The following is an 18,867-nucleotide window of genomic DNA, read 5'->3' on the forward strand; positions in this document are numbered from 1 at the left end:
ATAAATAATTTTTCTGATTTTTCTAATTATGCTGTGAATCCCCACAACCAGCTGGATTATAGACGCCAAGTTCATCCCAAAACTCCAAATAACTTACCAAATAACATTTCGAAAAGTATACATGTACAGCCAAATTTGGGCATTCCATTAACTAGAAGATTTAAAATAGCTTCTATAAACTTGGCCAGTCTTTTTCAGCATATCGACCAGCTTAGGATCTATATGCTGCCCAAGACGGTTGACATACTAGCTATTAACGAGAAACATTTAGACGGCTCTATTCAAAATGGTGAGATCAGCATCCCTGGATATACCCTTGAAAGGAAAGATAGAAATATGTTAGGGACTTGATAAATTATAAGCGTCTCAATGACCTTCCTGAGGCTTATCAGTATACAGGTGTCAGGTGCTGGGTTTGACCTGGTATTGACCTCCTGGATCCACCATAGACATGATGGATAGATTTGAAGCTGTATTGCAAAAGTTAGACTCATATCAAATGGAAGTAGATGTTACTGGTGACATTAACTGCAATGTTGATGCAACATCACCAAACTGCAGCACACAAAAGTATTAGACATCCCTGAAACTTACCTATATAGCCAGTTAATTAACCAACCAACACGCATAACCAAGCACACATCCTCTATCATTGATATATTTTAAACTAATAACCCCTTGTACTTCCAGGTTTCCGGAGTCTCTGATATTGGTATGAGTGATCACTGCCTAGTGTATGCAATAAGAAAGATTACCACCCCTAAAGCTAATCCAAAGACAATAATAAGCAGATGCTATAAGTGATTTATTAATGGTTCCTTGGCATCTGATTGAATTGGAGGATAACCCTGATATTGCCTGGGATATATGACAACATATGTTCTTAGGCATTGCTAATTATCATGCACCACTAAAGAAGAGGAGAGTGAGAGGTATATCTTCTCCTTGGATTACTCCAGAGCTAAAAAAGCTTATGTTCCATAGAGACAAACTTAAAAAAATAGCCTCAAGGTTTCCAACAGATGTCAATTGGACTTCCTATAAACGCATGAAAAATAAAGTTAACTACGAAATTAAAAATGCAAAATTGAATTATTACAATGCATTTTTTTAAAGAAAACTGCCGAAACATAAAGAATGCCTGGAGAGGAATTAATAGACTAAATGGTAACGAATCCAAATCTACTAAGATTACTCAGCTGGAAACAAAGGATACTACGAGTACTGACCCCATCAAAATTAGACTTATTTTTCACAAATAGGGCCTTCTTTAGCCTCTGAAATTCAAGACACATCCAGTGATTATATTACCCCAATGGAACAAATTTTTAGCTTAGCAGAAATATCAAGTCAAGAGATCTTCGATTTTATTCAGAAAACACCAGGCAACAAATCCAGTAGCCTAGATAATATTTCAGTGCGTCTTCTAAAGGAAGCAGCACCCATAGTTATTCTTAGTTTAACCTATATAATAAATCTCTCTATTACCACTGGAAAATTTCCAAATGCTTGGAAAATAGCTAAAATTACTCTAATATTTAAAGAGGATGCAAAGACTGATCCTAACAACTATAGACCCATTTCAGTTCTCCCCATAGGGAGTAAACTAATTGAAAGAGCTGACTGAATTGACCGAATTCCAGTCTGGTTTCAGACCCATGTTTTCCACTGAAACAGCTTTACTAGAGGTGACAAACGAATGGCTCTGGATGATGATGATGATGATGAGGGCTTATGATGTTCTCCATGATAAATCCCAATCTTTTCATCCATATCTTGCTGAATTGGAACGGTCTGGTGTCCCATTCTCTGAAAACGTTATGAAAGATATACTGAGACGAGAGCAACTACCCTGTCATGACCACAAATGTGAGTCTTTCCGGATAACTCAGTGGTGGCAAATTGAAGAAGTCTTCACACTATGCACAAACTTTGAACCGCGCTCAAGACCGACTGCACCTACAGCTAGTGAAGAGCAAGATGAGCAAGTTACAGAGAAACCAAGATTAATGCAGTTCATCTGAAGATATTATTGCCCCAACCCCTAGAAGGAAAAACTGCTGATTTCACAAAGCTTTACCACCAGCTACATGCCGAAGCATCTAACACTGAAAGGGAAGGCTACCAAGAAATCTACTGCAAGTAATGGTTTTATTGAAGCTGATGAAGACAGTGATGTTCACAGTGAAGAAGATCCTGAATGGACATGTAAAACAAATGATGGCAGTGAAGAAAGTGGTGAGTTTGTAGAAACAAGTAAACAGCAAAGCCATGCACCATCTGCGGCAAGTGATCAAACCGGATGAAGAGGATGACAATGAATGTAATGGTGTGGGAGATTTTGAAAGTGAGAACATTAAACAAGGAGTTCGAGCAAGAAGTAACACCTCAAAGGCTTAAAGGTATTGATGGTGGGTGTCGAGAGGACAAGACTGCTAGGCAATACACCTCACAGATCTCCAGCATTATACAAGCAGTTGATCCCCATGGGTTTAATGTTACCTCAATACTAAGTGTTAAAGATCTGCGTGAGAAATGGCTCACACCAGAGAACCGGAGAAGACCTGGTACATGCAAGGCATACCTGGGCTCCCTTTCAAAGTTTCTTCGTTTTCTGATGGTTGAAAATCCAGACAACATCCTACCCAGCCAAGAGTCTGTTCGCAAAAACCAAAGAACAGGTTATGGAATGGATGAGTTCTTATAATGCACCAATTGCAGACAGAAGGTGGGAAAAGCAGCTGGAAGACTTAGAAAAGCTTGTGATGCCCAAGGACATTCAGGAATTTGATAACTCAGGCCTCGCTAGTAGTGCTGTGTCAACGTTGGGCCTCTGCATGGATAAGTCTTCAAGGGGAACCATTCCCCCAACCAACAGCACCTATTTTTATTTATGCTTTTCTGGTCTGTTTCAGCAGTCACTGCTGCAGTTGTGGCCCTCACTGATTGTCTTACCCAGTCAATTATTTTGCATAGGGCTGTACTGAAGGACAGTATGATACAGGCATTTAAAGATAGTGAAATTCTATGTGTGAATTTAGATGTAACTATCATCAGTAATAATAGAGAAGAGGAAGAGAGAAAGGGTGATGGAGTTTTTCGTGATGCATGTCTATTTTCTGGAATAAGTTCATTAACTCGCTAACTGTAGGAGCACAAGAGAAGGTTCCTACCATAAGACATGATTACCAAAGGGCTGAATGGGAAGCAATAGCTAGAATTCTGGTATATGGATACATGAAAGCGAGGTATTTTCCCCTTTCTTTGTCACGAGGATTTGTTGCGTCGTGCCTGTTCGGCAAAAGGAGTATGGGCAGTGACTTTTTGTTGTCAGCTTTTCGCCTCTATCTTTCAGAAGATGAGAGAGAAGCTTTCCAGAAATGTCTTGCAAACACATTTGTGCCAAATGATGATAATGTTTTAGATTTTTTGTCTAGTTACTAGTGCTTTCGTCCAGCTAGTTCCGAAACATGGACCAGTTAGCTGAGGATGAATTTTGCCGGTTTCAACCGCCCAAAAGTGTGCAAGAAGAAGATTCTTTACTTGCACAGTCCAAGCCTAAAAGTACACGGTACAAAGACAAGTGGGCCGTTGAGGTTTTCAGAACTTGGCAAGCCGCGTGCGAGCCAAAATTCTGTATACTTGACCCGGGAAGCATGTTCAAAGAATATGATCTGCACTGTGTGCAAAGTCTTGAAGAGCAGTTGAAGGAATTGGATAGTCTTTCCCTAAACTATTGGCTCACAAAATTCGTCCAACAAGTTGCTAATAAGAACGGTGCGCGTGGAATGTTTAACTCAGGAACGTTTTTGAATTGTACTGTACACGTAAATGTAAAAGCAAACAATAGAAGTAATAAAGTTTTGTTGAAGTTGTGTATTGCTTTTTCTAACTGATTTCCAAACACACGTGTTTGGATATCCAAACACGCTGTTTTTACCGCCATATCAAGGTGCATCCATGTGACCTAAATGCAGGCACGCAATTGGTTTATCACTTGATGAATTACTAAAGAGTTTGAGAATTGTTGGGCACCTATTGTCAAATCCTTGCTCACTTTTCCAGAGTCGTATTTCTGCGATAATTTTTTTATATACTTCAGAAATACCCGACGCTTTAGAAAGAAAAATACATTAAATACACATTATGACTCTGAAATTCAATTCAACTCGCAGTTCTTTCCGCGTCAATGACTCTAGTTCATTTACATATAAAGCAGTTATTATTTCTTCTCTTAGTACCGGATGACTGATTTGAGAGAATTACCTTTTCACGGCTTGACACATAGCAAATTCATGAAAGCTACAGGAACATGGGTATTCCATTCAGCTTGTCTATTAACAGACTTAAGAGACTTATTTCGCAGCGTGATTGAATCCCCTGACAAAGATGATAATTCAAATATGAATACAATAGAATCAAAGTATTAAAATATTAAGCGAACTGGCGTACAATTCCAAAAGGCTTCGTCCAATGGGTTTTTGATATTTAGCTGTAACATGCGGAGTCTACTGAAAAATCTGTCTCTTAAATGACATTTCTGAACTATATCAAAAATAATGACCTAGCTAATCAAATTCCTCTAATTTACTTATTATAACAGTAAATGTAGGAGCAGTGTGTGTGTGTCGTCTGTGAGTTTGTGTGTTAGATAGGTATATAGATGTTTACATTTAAAATGCTTCTTTACAAGACTAGTGTCTAACTTAGAAAACTATATGTTTACTTGGGCGCTAGGCGTTTCCACATTAGATATTTATGTTTAGTTATCCGTATAAATGGTTTTTTCAAAAACTTTAAATTAACTAAATATTCATATATGTATCAATACAATCTTAAAAAGGAAATGTGAAAATAAAGTTGTTGTTGTGGTTCAGTTTACTACTGGGAGTAATGTCATTGCTTGTGACCATATTGAGGTAGCATTTACAACCCTTGAGGGCACTGCCCGTAGACCAATCGCACACACATGTGGACCATTGTTGGAAATCCCATCAACATATCAGTCATATAATGAACTCTCAGAGGAACTCAGCGAATTACTACAACATAGAGATTCATGGCAATTCAACATTGTTTAATGTTATGTCTTTGGACCAGATCTTGTTAATGCCTGCTTTTTGAACACACACACCTGAATGTGTTGTACATGTAGTATGTTAAGTTGGGAGATTTGTTACAATCATAATGTATTTGAAATTTCTTAGACCTTGCATGTGATAAAACTGCCCTTTGGTGTATTCCTAAGATATGTTTACCAGTTTTACTCAGTTTCTTAAAGATTAGACATGTTTACTGAACTTTCTAATTTATTGCCTGCATCTATGAATGATTGAGGAAATTTTGCAATGCATGTTTATACAGTATTACACTTAACTAAAAAAGGCCTAGTTCAAATGCACAAGAGAAATAATGATAATTTGACAGGTCATGGAGAGGATTTGACGAAACTGATGCAATGACTGAGCTGAGACAAACTTTGACTTTGTCAAAACTCTCTCTTGTGTGTTTGCAACAAGCCATTTCAGCATGACCACTATTTCATATGTTGCACCAATAGCATCAATCAGTTGTTTGACATCATATTGATAGAAGTATTTTAGATCCTGAATTTGTGGTGAAACATTGCAATACAACATACTTGTTTGGTTACTGTTAACTCAATAAATAAACATTTCTGTGAGAATTGTGTCAGTGTAATTTGATTCTTGAGTGTCAACAAGAACAGGTTAATTTCACTGCTAACATAAAGTTTGATACCATCAAACCAAGAGCAATTTTTTTAAATTTACTGGATGGAAAAGCAACAAGTTATACCATGTTATTCATTCTGCAATTTAATTATGTGCTGATATAGAGTGAGGGCCTCTTTTACAGTGCCAGGATAAACCCAGCCCTCAGTCTCCAAAACATATTTAAAACACTCTTCATACAGACTGTCCTTCACCTCTCCTGGACAGTGTACATCCATCTCCTGTGTGTTCTTCAGACACAGAAATTTTACATTCCTAATGTGGATAAAATTCAGGTAGAAAATACAGAACATCTGGTACCCCATCTACAGCACTGTATGCAGACTTGGAAATCTTGTGACTGTTCCAGTGATCCCTGACTTTGTTCAGGTCACCTTAAAGAAGCCTTGAAACACAAAACCATAGACACTCCATATGAAGTGCATTTCCTAAGTGAAGTAGCCCATAATCTACCATGTCCTTGAACAGGCTGATCCATAAATTCGACCTGTTTCTCCTGAAAAAGGACCACCAATCTTCAATGCGTTGATTAGCTGGAGATGAACAATATCTGTGAGATTTCTCATAAGCCAGTTCATCCTGATCTTTAGTGCGAAAAGTACACTGCATGGCAGCAGCAATCCCATTTTCTGTACCACAGTCAGACACAAGCAGCAAGGGGGATCCACCAAGTTCCTTCACCTGGAAGAAGGTTGCTGGTACTTTTGGGTTGTTGTTGGAGTGGACTGTAGCCTGCGAACGCAGACGATTTCCGGCTGTCGCTTCACTTCGCCGAAAAATAACATCTGCGGACCCGAGCGGTGACGATGAAGTCATAGGTTGTTCCACTCCACAGGTTCACAAGTTCATCAGGAGGTCACATTTTTGCTGTGCATCGCCAGAACATTGAATGCAACCAAGCACGTGGTTGAATCACACAATTAGAATAACAAGAAGAATTACCAGTAGCCGCAGTCGTTAATATGCCAAACAAAAGCCAAGGACAAAATCAAAGAGCTATGAGCTTCACTTAAAGTGCCTATAACCCCCCCCCCCCCCCAAAAAAAAAGTTTGGCCCAAATAAATCTTTGTATTATACTGAGCAAAATGCCGCAAAAATTTTTGTTTTTGGTTAAAACCTCGATTTTTTATGAGCCATCAAAGTCGGCAAAACTCACACTTGTGAAAAACATTACCGGGACGCAGAATCAACCAAAAGGGTCTCGGTCGAGTACCTTTTGTGACGTCATTCTCGGAGATAGGTGACTTGCTTGGTCGCTCGTGAGTATCAGTCGCCCGTGAGCGTTGATGTTGTGTAAAAATGCCAGAAACATGTGTTGCTTTTGGCTGCAGTGACGTTAGAGACAAGGACAAAGGTATAAAGCTTCATCCGATACCTTTTTATGGAAGTGACGACCCACAGAAAAGAAAAAGGAGAAAGAAATGGGTCGATTGGATTCAATCCAAATGAGCACATTGGCAGCCCAGCCAGTTCTCACATGTGTGCTCTGACCATTTCCTTGATGAGGACTATACAGCCAGGTATCCTGGCTTGACAGAGCAGAAAATGCAGCAAAGCCTGAGAAATGATGAAGTTGGAATTTGCGTGTTCCCTTCCAAACACGCTCCTGGTGTTTGTAGTGAAGAGAAACCAGCCAAAACTCAGTGAAGCAAAAGAAAGGTGAGATATTATGTGCCACGTGCACGTCAAAATGAGCTGATGTTTATCGGGAATTGAACGCCTTTCCTTTCCTTTTTATGGACCTACGCTTGCCAAGACTATTTTCCTCCAAATGTGATTCCCTTTGTTTCCATTATTTATTTCAGAGGAAGAAAGATATGCTGAAAAATTTGGGTGCCTATCTCGGCAAAAGTGACATTCAGGCTGAACTGAAGCGCCGCCGAAAGAGCGTTAGAAAAAGATTGCCGCTACCTTCTGCCCCTCCACTTTCCACTGCAGAAGAACCAGTACCAGTTTTGGAGGGAGTAGTGGAAAGTTCCGGCGATCCAATGGAAGCCATGGAAGATTTTCCAGTGCCTGAAGTTCCTGAACCGTCCAATAAATCACCGTCCAAGAAATCATTGAAGAAATGTGCCAGTTGTCGCATCTTTACCAAGGAGAAAAGGAAGCTCAATAACCCTGTGAAAATGTTACAGTTGAAATTAAAAGACAGGAGGAGAGAGCTGTCAAAGATTAAAAGAAAACTGAAGCGCAAGTCTTGTTCAGTGTCAATTTATGTGAGCCTATTCCTGTAAAATACTATTTTTGTAGCAGGTATTTGAGTTTGCGCCAAATGGAAGTATGGTGCAAATAGAATACATTATAATTGTAAACAAAATCCCTCCAGGTAGCAAATGCCGGCATTGCTCCTAAAAAATTCTTTTTTACATGCTATCAATACATCGATAGGCTTATATTAGGCTCGGTTACATTTTGATGAAAAGAGATTATATCATTTTGTTTATTTTCTCTGTTATTGTGCACAAATTCTGCTCGGTAAACAGCTCGTTTGGCCAGCATAATCCTGCAAGTAACCAAAATGAAATATGTGTATGTTGTCGTTCAAATCTTGAGTATGTAAAAGCGCTCACTCGTTTTCACTATCGAGAAATTGACCGCCAAAGGGTCGAAATTAAATAATCAAAAAGACCGAAAGGTCAATGCACTGCTGGAAATGGTAAGAGCAAATCCGAACCAGCGCGCTCGGCGCCACCTGATATGAATGTAAGTATTGACCATGTAAAATCAATCACTGCAAATATCCAGTCAAGCGTTGCACAATTTAGTGCATTGATGGAAAGACTTAGTGAAATGGAGAATAAACAAAGTGAAAAGTACACACGTCTGTTTTCTGAGTCTCATCAACACACGGGGGCCAAACACAATATACCTCAAGCTACAAACGTAGCAAACAGAAAGCGCAAAGAACGCAAAAAATTTAAACACCAGAAACAATTTAAAATACACACAGAGGCAAACAAAAAAGACATCAAAAACCTCTCAAACAAAGAACTTTTAGATGACCAGATCAATGGCAAAAGGGCTCAAATTCATTCCTACACCCGTGACAAATCACACACAAATAAGGCGGCAACTTTTGCGTGACTTTAATATGTTTGCAAGACGAATGCGCCTACATTACATATTTCATGGGAAAAACAAAAAACCACATCCTTTCCATGTAAAATCTACATGGGAACCACCGATACAACAATCAGTTGCCCTTGAGAGTTATTTGGAGAGGACTAAAAGCCAACTAGCAGAAATCGAATTAACAAAGCCTAAAAACAATCTGCCACCCGCCAAACACGAGGCAATCAATGCCTTGAAGTGAGGCACTACAATAAATTTAAAAAAGGCAGACAAAGGAACTACAACTGTAGTCATGAACACGCAAGATAAAATAAAAGAGGGCCAAATCTAACTGGATAAAGAGGAACATTACAAAAATCTTGCATCACCCATGGTAGTTGACACACACTGCAAAGTGGAACAACTAATCAACGACCTCTACCATGGCAACCACATAGACGAAACGGCTAAGAACTGGCTTTGTCAAACACCAAGTCCGCCTCGTATTCCAGAATTCTACACCCTTACCAAGATACACAAACCAACTCTGGTCGGTAGACCTATAATATCTGGGTGTGATCGCCCTACAGAGACACTGTCATTATTTGTTGACAAATTACTTCAGCCTATAGCACAACAACAAAAGTCCTTCCTCAAAAACACCGCTTTTTTACTTTACTTGTCCCCTGGTGCCAAGGTGCCGCATAGGGCCTCCACATGGGCTTGCCAGCTATTCCTGTCTTGCGCTGCAGTGCACACCTCACTCCAGGACTGCCACCCTGCTTTGGACCTCTCTTTTTGTACCGTGCGCCGCCAAGTTGTTTTTGGCCGGCCTCTCTTTCTCCTTCCCTCTGGGGTCCATGTTAGGGCTGTAACACAGTCATTGTCAGGTTGTTGTCTCAGGATGTGTCCAATGAATCTCCATCTCCTTCTTCTTACCTCTTCACTCAACTTCTCCATGTTAGCCCTTTCCAGTAGCTCTCTATTACTGATCTTATCTTGCCATTTAATCTTCATTACCCTTCTCAGGCATCGGTTCTGAAAACCATCGATTTTCTTGGCATCACTTTCGTTCATTTTCCATGTTTCACAACCATACATGAGAACTGGTTTGACCAATGTTTTGTATAGCCTGATCTTCGTCCTCCTCGACACACTGCTGGAGCTCCATACTCCAAACACTCCTCTCGCTTTCCCTAGCCTAGCCTTGATGTCCTCTTCGCCACCCCCTTGTTAACATACTGTGGCGCCCAGGTAAGAAAACTTCTCTACATCTTCCAACGCCACACCGTTCACTGTGATGGCTTCGTTATTCCTCGCATTTCCTCTCATGACTTTGCACTTCCCGACATTTACCCGAAGGCCTGCCCTTTCTGCATTCTCTACCAGCCTGTTTGATTTCAACTGCACGTGTCTTTGCGTTGAGGAAATTAAAGCTACATCGTCCGTGAAGTTTTGATGTAAATTTCCACCTCAGTCCGGTTCCCTCCTCCTTCACAGTATGCCTCATTACCCAGTCTATAATAAGCAGAAAAAGAAAGCCAGACATTATACATCCCTGTTTGACACCAGTCGTTACCTTGAACCATTCTGAGGTTGCCTCTTCCTTGACAACAGCACATTCAAAGCCATCTTATCGCTTTAACTATGTTGATGATCTTCTGTGGGATACCATACTGGCTCATTATCGTCCATAAGCCATTTCTGTGCACTGAGTCAAACGCCTTCTCGAAATCCACTTCGTCAATTTCATAGAAAAAACAAAAGTCCCAGTGGACGCTATACTTGTTTCAATGGACGTAAAAAGCCTTTACACAAACATACCACAAGAGGAGGGAATACTGACTGTATGCAGAGCATACGAAAAATTCTACGACAACAAACCTCCTATCCCTATACGGCTACTTCAAAGAGCGCTGATTTTAATTATCCAAGAGAATCCATTCCAGTTCTATGGAAAACACCACCTACAAGCCCATGGTACAGGCATGGGCACAAAAATGGCAGTTGCCTTTGCCAACCTCTTCATGGCTAAGGTTGAAACAGAGATTTTAAACCAAAGCGCATTAAAACCACTCATTTGGAAGCGATATATAGACGACATATTTTCCCTCTGGACTCTAAACAGAGAGGAAATTCTACAGTTCATTGAACAAGCAAACACCAATAATTAAATTCACGGCTGAATTTCAGAAACAGAAACGACATTTCTGGATACAAACATTTATAAAGGTGAAAGATTCAGAAGGAATTCAGTTCTTGACGTGCATACGCACTTCAAACCTACTGAAACATTTCAATATACCCACTTTTCTTAATGCTACCCACCAGGGGTCAAAAAAGGCTTCATCAAAGGCGAAGCTCTGAGACTTCTCAGAACAAACTCTTCTAAAAAAATATTTGAAGAGCAAATTAAAAATCTTAAATCGCGCTTAAGGAAAAGAGGTTATCCCGAGAACCTTGTTCAAAGGATCCTCTCAGAAGTGCAATTTGAAAACAGGAAACTGGCACTCCTTCAAAAACCAAAGGAGAACAAGCGATTCTTGTCTTTCGTAACACAATTCCACCCAGCAGTGCCAAACTTAAAACAAATCCTCTTAAAAGACTGGCACTTAATAGAGCAACAACCATTGCTCAAAGAAATCTAAAAACACCCGCCCCTCATATCAAATGACCAAATTTGAAAGTTGTTCTGGATTAAAGATAAATCAATCAAAATCTGAAATGCTTTGGCTAGCATCACTAAGTCACCGGAAAGATGCAATTTTTAACCTTCGGCTCAGTCATGAACCAGTATATGCCTTAGGCGTTCACTTTTCTTACAACCACGAAACCACAGTTAAAAAAAATTTCTCAAAAAAATTGGAAACATTAAAAAAGACCCTTAATATGTGGTCTCAAAGAGACATCTCATTACAAGGTAGAATAAATGTTGTCAAAACCTTAGCCCTGTCCAAGCTTATATTTGTCTGTAGTGTCTTGGAAACTGCACAGCATTTTTCAGACGAAGTTAACAAACTAACTTTTGATTTTATTTGGAGCCATAAACCAGCGAAGATTCATAAAACAACTTTGATTAAAAATAAAAAAGGTGGTTTAGGAATGAAAGATTTCTCTTTCTTCGATAAGGCGTTGAAACTTACTTGGGTAAAATGCCTTTGTTCCGGAATTGACGCTCAGTGGAAGTATATTCCAACCTATTTCTTAGCCAATGTAGGTGGAATAGAGCTGTTTAATTGTAATTATGACAAAAAACTTCTTAATCTTAACGAACACACTCCGTCGTTCTATAAACAAGTCATTTGTTATTGGAAAGAAATTAAGCAAAGTACTCCTGAAAACAAAGAAGCCGTGCTTCAGGAAATCATTTGGAACAACAGATTTATAAAGGCGCCAAAACGGCATCACGCAGATAATAGATCTCTTCAACATTCAGGAAAACTCTTTTTTTTCTGTTTGAAGTGCTAGCCAATAAATTTCATATAAAAAGATGTCATTTTTTACACTATCACAGCCTTGTATCGGCCATTCCGAGTGAATGGAAAAAACTTTTGTTCAAAAATGAAAGCAGTTCAATGCCTGCATTAGGTTCGTGTATTTTAAGTAAACCCCTCTCCTGTAACATTTTATATCAAGAACTTCTCGCCCGGCAAAAATTACCACCTCCCACTGCTGAAAAAAGGTTTGGATATTATAACTTACAGCGTGACGATTTTTCTAAGATTTATCTTTTACCAATTAAAGCTACAAAAGAAACAAAATTAATTATGTTCCAATACAAAATCATTCACCATATCTTATTTACTAACTCATTGTTGTACAAAATGAAAAAAGTTTCGTCTCCGCACTGTCCGTTCTGCCCAGCAATACACCAAACTGTTACACACCATCAAAGTGTAACACCATCAAAATTGAACATCTCAGACGAAATTTGTCAACCTCCATTATCCTATCAGAGAAACAAATGTATGTATTGTCGGTATAGATTCAAGATATTTGTTGTTGGTAAAAAAAAAAAATAGTTAGTCATCCTCCTCGTCAAGATCAAATCCAGTATATTGTTCATCCTTGTCACAAGGAAATGTTTTCCTGATTGCAGAATAAGCATATGCAGGCAAATGAATCCTCCTATTCCCCAGGAATCCGTGAACCAGCCGAGAAAACTCCTGATATGAAACACTTCTTAGAAAACTGAAAATAAATAGAGCAAACAAAAGGTAAACCATGCTTGAAGATTGTAAGGGTAAAGCGGTAAGGAATTTGAACAACAACAACATTTGGATTTGTGTGCTTCACATGGCTCAGGAATAATAAAAGCATAAAGAGGTTAGTGACAGAACATTTTACACAATTTTGAAGCAGCTTAAACTTATATCTAATGTAAACATGCACAAGAAATTATGTCATCCAATGCATCTTAAGCTTTTTTGTATTTTTAAATATCAATATAAATTTTAATTTTTTAATTTTATGATGTAAATAGCAATTGAATTTTAATAATACTGATTTTCATTTAAGGTACCTTCATATTGTAATGAGGGCTACCGGTTTATCAGTGTTTTTACTGATGTCAAGTGTTACCCTCCACAAATTAGGCCTTCACTTACAGCTCGAGTTGCCAAAAATTGCACTACCTACGATGGAGACAAGAAAATGGCTCAGTTTCTGGAATACATTTTCAGAATCGAAGTACACAAAGTCAAAGGCATTTCAAATGTCACTAAATTCACATAATTTCTTAAGGGACAGTTGTCAGAAAGTGTTAAGAGAGTGGAAGTGCTTATGAAGGGTGAGGACAGCTGCAATTTACTGGCTGAAACCCTCATGCTAATTATGGTTATAAAACAGCAATCAAGAATGCTCACTGTATTACCCTTGTTACAATAACCAAGCACAACATACAGCCATAGCTTTACATGCTCTCTATGACAACAACATGAGTGACATGAGATCTCTTAAAACACTAGACCAGGACGAAGACCAGGTATGGAGGCTTTTGTTCCAACATTGTTAGAGAAGCTCCCAGAGAAGTTGCTGACTAGTGTGTTTCAAAAGAGTATCCATGTCTCAACCCCACTATCGATTAGCTTGTTGACATGATCCACAATGAGGGCAGAAGGCTTACGCCAGCTGTTTACATAGGCCAAAACAATCAACCATCTAAAACAAGTTACTTCCCCTCTGTCCCTAGGGTCAGATGGGTTATTTCAGCAACTTCAAAAGCCCCAGTTCCACCAGGCATAGTCCTTTCTGTAGCTACATGTTCCAACCCTTGTGATTCAACCAAATCCATGAAAGTAAAACAGCTAAGCACCCAAGAAGCTTTCATATCACTTGTGCAGGCCCCCACATAACACCTTCCAGTCTAAACGTTCAGCAGGAGAAAAATGGTTTCTGACAACTTAACACTACAGGTACATTGACAAGCAGCATCCAGAGTCCTCAAGTACCCATGCTTGTAGCTGCAATCTGTGAGGAATTACTCAATGACAAAGCAGCATGCCTTCTTCAAAAACATTTGATTTTTGAGCTTGATTAGCACTAAATAAATGTTTCCACAATCCTTGAATTCTCTCTTAAAACAGCTGAAGGACAAAGACCTTGCCAAATTTCTGATGGATTTCTACCAGTCGCCACAAGAAAAGGGTCCCTCGATATAAGACTGATTTCAAAGATATATCTTGACCATCTTAGTCACAATTTCTGTTCATAACGAATTTGAATGAGTTTCCTGAGATCATGATCAGACAGGACGTGCATCCAGCAGCTTTAAAGCATTACCTGGTGATGCAGTGCTGGCTATGTAGGACGTGGGAGGCAAATGGGCTTCCCAGCCAACAAGCAACAGAATTAAGAGTTGGAAATCTCTTCCTGGCGTTCTCCATTCTTCTTTCAGGATATTCATTCACCAAAGTTGGCTTTTTTTTTAAAGTTACTCAACTTGCAGTATTTTGCTAGTCCCTTACTTTCCTGGTACCCAAGTTTGTACATTGCTCCAATAATATATGATTATTGGAAATCCATGCAAAGGGAACTGTGGCAAGAAACAGCTGGTAAGGATGTAATGCTGAGTGGGCATGGCCGAAATGATTCACCATGTCACTCTGCTCAGTATTGCACCTACACCTTGGCAGACATGGAAACCAAGGCCATTTTGCAACTGGAAATTGTTGATGTTAGAGAGGTGTAAGGGAGAAATAGTGCAAACAAGGAGAGAATTGGTTTTGAAAGAGGCACGGATGCCCTTCTTGCATCTGAGATGAATGTCATAGAAGTCATTACAGATGGCCATTCTGAAATTGGGGCTCTCTTCAATAAGTACATGTACATTGTACATAATTTTTGTTTACACTTTCTTTTTTCTTTATATGAAAATGTCCAAGTGTTTTTCTTGTACCTGGACGATCAGCGACTACCCACCCCAAGGAATGTTATTGGAAATTACAAGGGGAGCAAAAATTTTAATGCAAGAGTTTGAAGCTAAACTGCAACTTCCAGAGGGGTGGGGCAGTTCAAACCAGAAACACTTCTATGGGGGGAAGGTGGTATGGAAATGTTGTGGAACAACACATCCTCCTACCACAGTTCTTGAAAAAGGACATGTAGATGTAGCAAATAAATGAAGTGGTTCTGTTGACCTGGTACAATGTGAGACTTGTGCTTTTGCTAGACAACTCACACAGGTTCAAAAACATTGTCCATCAACTGAAGGTGTGGCATGGAGGTAAATGCAAGAAATTGAACACTGTCAGTACAACTATTAGAAAACATCAGTTTTGCTTTTCTATTCCAGTATTTTATTTATTATTATTTTTTTGTAGTCATATGGGTTGAATTTCCTTTTTATTATTGTTGTGCAGGGTTATGTTATGTGTCAGTGTAACAGTTAGGATTTTACTTTTTGGGGATAAATTTTTTTTTCTTATAGGCTTCACAGGCTAAAGGAATTGACAATCTGGCATTGTGGATCAGTGCAGTGAGAAATCACTTATGGTATTGTTCCAGATGCTGTAATGGAGATGTTATCAAAAAGGAGTGGCAAGAGAAAGTAGGCTCACGAACTCTTGAGAGAAGAGGACAAAAATAAGCCATGGTTGAAGAAAAACTCCTCAGCCCACAGATCATTAAAGGAGGTTGTTCTGGACAAGAACCTAATGAGGACACTTCCATGTCAACTTTAGGCAATAATCAATGAGTGCAAACTCAAAGACCTTTACCTGTCAGATTTTTTGAATAAGCGTCTATTGTTTGATTACAAGTATGTGTGAAAACAACTGCTGTTATGGGCTTGACAAACATCCCTTGGTGTAGTACTGGTATGTGATTCATTCTACAGCTTTGTGGCTGCCACCTTAAATGTATAACGTATTCATTTCCTTGGACCTTGCATAACTGTAGCCATGGTTGTCTTTGAACATCGACAGTACCATTTACAGACACATTGGTTTCTTCACAATCACCTGCTGATGTATACGTCCAAGAGGCACTCCAGAAATGGATCCAGGGGATGGGTTGAGGGGGTTGCAACCCCCCCTTTGAGCAGCATTTGTTCCTTGTTATTTTGTTTGATTCCTCCTAAATTAATAATATTTTTTTTACGAAGTTGTTTCACTTCCACCATTTCACTGCTTGTCAAGTTATGAGAAGATAATGTACATTTTGCGACTGCTGTGTAGGATAGTGCTTGTGAGAAGGTCGTATCTAGATAAGATATAACGGGCAACATAAACAGGTGTGACCTTCATTCAAAGTAAACGAGTGGGATTGGGACCAAGCAGATGTTTGAGTATTGTTGAAGCTTGTTCAACGTTGGGAATGAAGAAAATAACAGAATTTTATACAAAGAAATCAGGTCAGTTTGTGGTTCTTTTTTATAAAAAAGTCATTTAAGTTAATTCTATAGTTTTCCATCACGCTGCCATCTTGAAAACTGGCTGGTGAGAAAATCATTTCTTTTGAATGTAACCATTTTGCAGGTTTAGTGCAATCAAGACATGAAGAATCTGCAAGTAATGAAGGTATTCACGAAGGTAAGCAGAAATAAAATTGCCATTAAACCGAGACAGATACATTAACATTTATCATGATATCATTTATTAATTATATTGCTAGTCAGAAATCCCATTCAAGCAACCATTGTATTATTTGTAAATTTTCAATATCTATCCAAATTAACTATTAATTTGGATACCAAAGATATTTGTTTTTCATATACAAAACTCGACTGTCCAAATTACCAATTAATTTGGACAGCTCATTCTCGACCAATTAAAATGCGTGAAAAACAATAAAATCAAAATTGAACCAATCAGGATCCAGCACGGATTCGCTGTAGCAGCGCGAAGCAAAATCACTGGTAAACACTTTCCAAAATGGCGAGTGATTTGCCAAATTTCGGGGTTTCCTTCGAGCTTTTTGATGAAGCTGTTTAACAAGAAATGGAAGAAATAAGTGGCAGGTTTCCAAACATAGAGGGAGATGATTGGGTTGTTCCAGAAAAAATCCACACCTCCCCGACAGATGGGATTCTGGAAATTTTCGCGGGAGGAGGGATCAAAGACTCTAGAAATCCAGGTGGGAGGGGGGGGGTTGAACTTAAGAAAGTCTTCTGCAGGGGTCATTTCAACCGATAGTTCACGCAATTCGAACGTTTAGTTCGGTGACACTTCAGTGCTCTCAGACCCTGAAAATAGTAGAAATACTTTATTCACATATTTCTCACCTAAAATAAATGATAAACTAAGTTCCTTCGCAGGTCCTTTTATAGCAGAAAACGCGAACAACAAGATACTAAAGAACGAGCCGTCGCAACATTGTTGCAACGAAGAGTTTGAAACGCCTGACACATTTCTACTCAAAGCAGACCCAGCGCGCCACCGTTGTGTAATCTCACGTTCTAGGTTGTTTGGTCCGCCATTGCATTCTTAGCGTAGATTCCACTGCGTCAGGCAGAATAATTTTTTACTTGTGCAAGTAAGGATGCAGAGCTATTAGCTGAAGAAGATAATTCCAAAGAATTTTGGTCCAAACATTCCCTCTTCATCGAAAATACTTGAGAGGAACTTGTAGCCATCTGTACTTCGAAAAAACGTTTGGAAATGTAAGTTTATATTGCGAAAGCAACAGAAGGAGAGAGTTCTTGGACGGGTTCCTGCAACATATACAGTGGTAACCTCTCTGAAGTCCCATCGTCCGTAGCACAGTTGAACAAGCAGCCAGTGTTTTTTCTGCGTGCAGTTTCAAGATTCCATGGGTATTGTCCATACACAAAGGATGAACTCGTTTGCTTTTTCGCGTTGTTGCTCCTTTCTTTTTTTAGCTCCACGCAGTAGAGTTTTTAATATTAGCCGAAGCTTTAGAAATTAAAAAAGAACATCTTCTAGACGTGATTGTGCGTATTTTCTATTGAAAATAAATTAAATTTAAGCCTAATACTTTTTTTCCGGAAATCCAGGCGGGAGGGGGGGTCTTTTGTTTTGGAAATCCAGACAGGAGGGGGGCTCTTGTGCTTCAGGAAATCCAGGTGAGAGGGGGGGTTAAAAAACTACCCCATCCGTCGGGGGGTGTGGAATTTTTTTGGAATAACCCATTTAGAGAAAATGAGACTCGCAAAACAGAACAAAAACACCGAGAAAAGCATGTCAACGTGGTTGAATGTTTTCAACTCATGGAAAATCGCTCGTGGGGAAGAACGACTTTTGGAGGATATTCCGCTCGAAGAACTAGACGCAGTTCTATGCAAGTTCTTTGCCGAAGTACGAAAAAAGGATGGAGAAGAGTATGAGCCGGATAGCTTGGCGGTAATGCAAGCCTCGCTCAGGCTTTGGCCGCCCATACAGCATTTTGCGTGACCGGCAATTCCAGCTTTCCAGACATTAACTTGAAGCAAAAGCAAGATACCTCAGGCAAAAAGGAATGGCCAAACGAAAACACGCAACAAATGCACTCAGTGAAGATGATGAAGAACATCTCTGGGAAACGGGACATATTGGAAAGCATTCTGCACAAGCCCTTGTGAATGCAAACTTTAAAAATTTAACGGAGCATTTCGGTTTACGTGGG

General features: G+C 39.3%; 1 protein-coding gene and 3 pseudogenes across 1 annotated transcript in view; 3 read left to right on the top strand and 1 right to left on the bottom strand.

The window, feature by feature from the left end:
- The first annotated feature begins 2,912 nt into the window (after positions 1 to 2,912).
- LOC146452239 (uncharacterized) lies at positions 2,913 to 5,096 on the top strand (annotated as a pseudogene).
- On the bottom strand, positions 5,057 to 6,786 carry LOC146452240 (uncharacterized; annotated as a pseudogene).
- A 2,065-nt stretch (positions 6,787 to 8,851) lies between these two features.
- Positions 8,852 to 11,884, top strand: LOC146452241 (uncharacterized; annotated as a pseudogene).
- Positions 11,885 to 16,717: 4,833 nt separating this feature from the next.
- LOC146452242 (uncharacterized protein KIAA1958-like) overlaps positions 16,718 to 18,867 on the top strand; it is a 3,319-nt gene continuing 1,169 nt past the window's right edge. The window contains exons 1-2 of the mRNA XM_085098074.1: positions 16,718 to 17,294; positions 18,402 to 18,867. The exon at positions 18,402 to 18,867 is cut by the window's right edge and continues 1,169 nt beyond it. Of these exons, the coding sequence (XP_084954200.1) occupies positions 18,721 to 18,867 (147 nt within the window). The 5' untranslated portion in view covers positions 16,718 to 17,294; positions 18,402 to 18,720. The remainder of the gene's footprint in view (positions 17,295 to 18,401) is intronic.

This window comes from Pavona decussata, unplaced genomic scaffold (genome assembly GCF_977016875.1).
Source record: "Pavona decussata unplaced genomic scaffold, jaPavDecu1.1 SCAFFOLD_375, whole genome shotgun sequence".
NCBI lineage: Eukaryota > Metazoa > Cnidaria > Anthozoa > Scleractinia > Agariciidae > Pavona > Pavona decussata.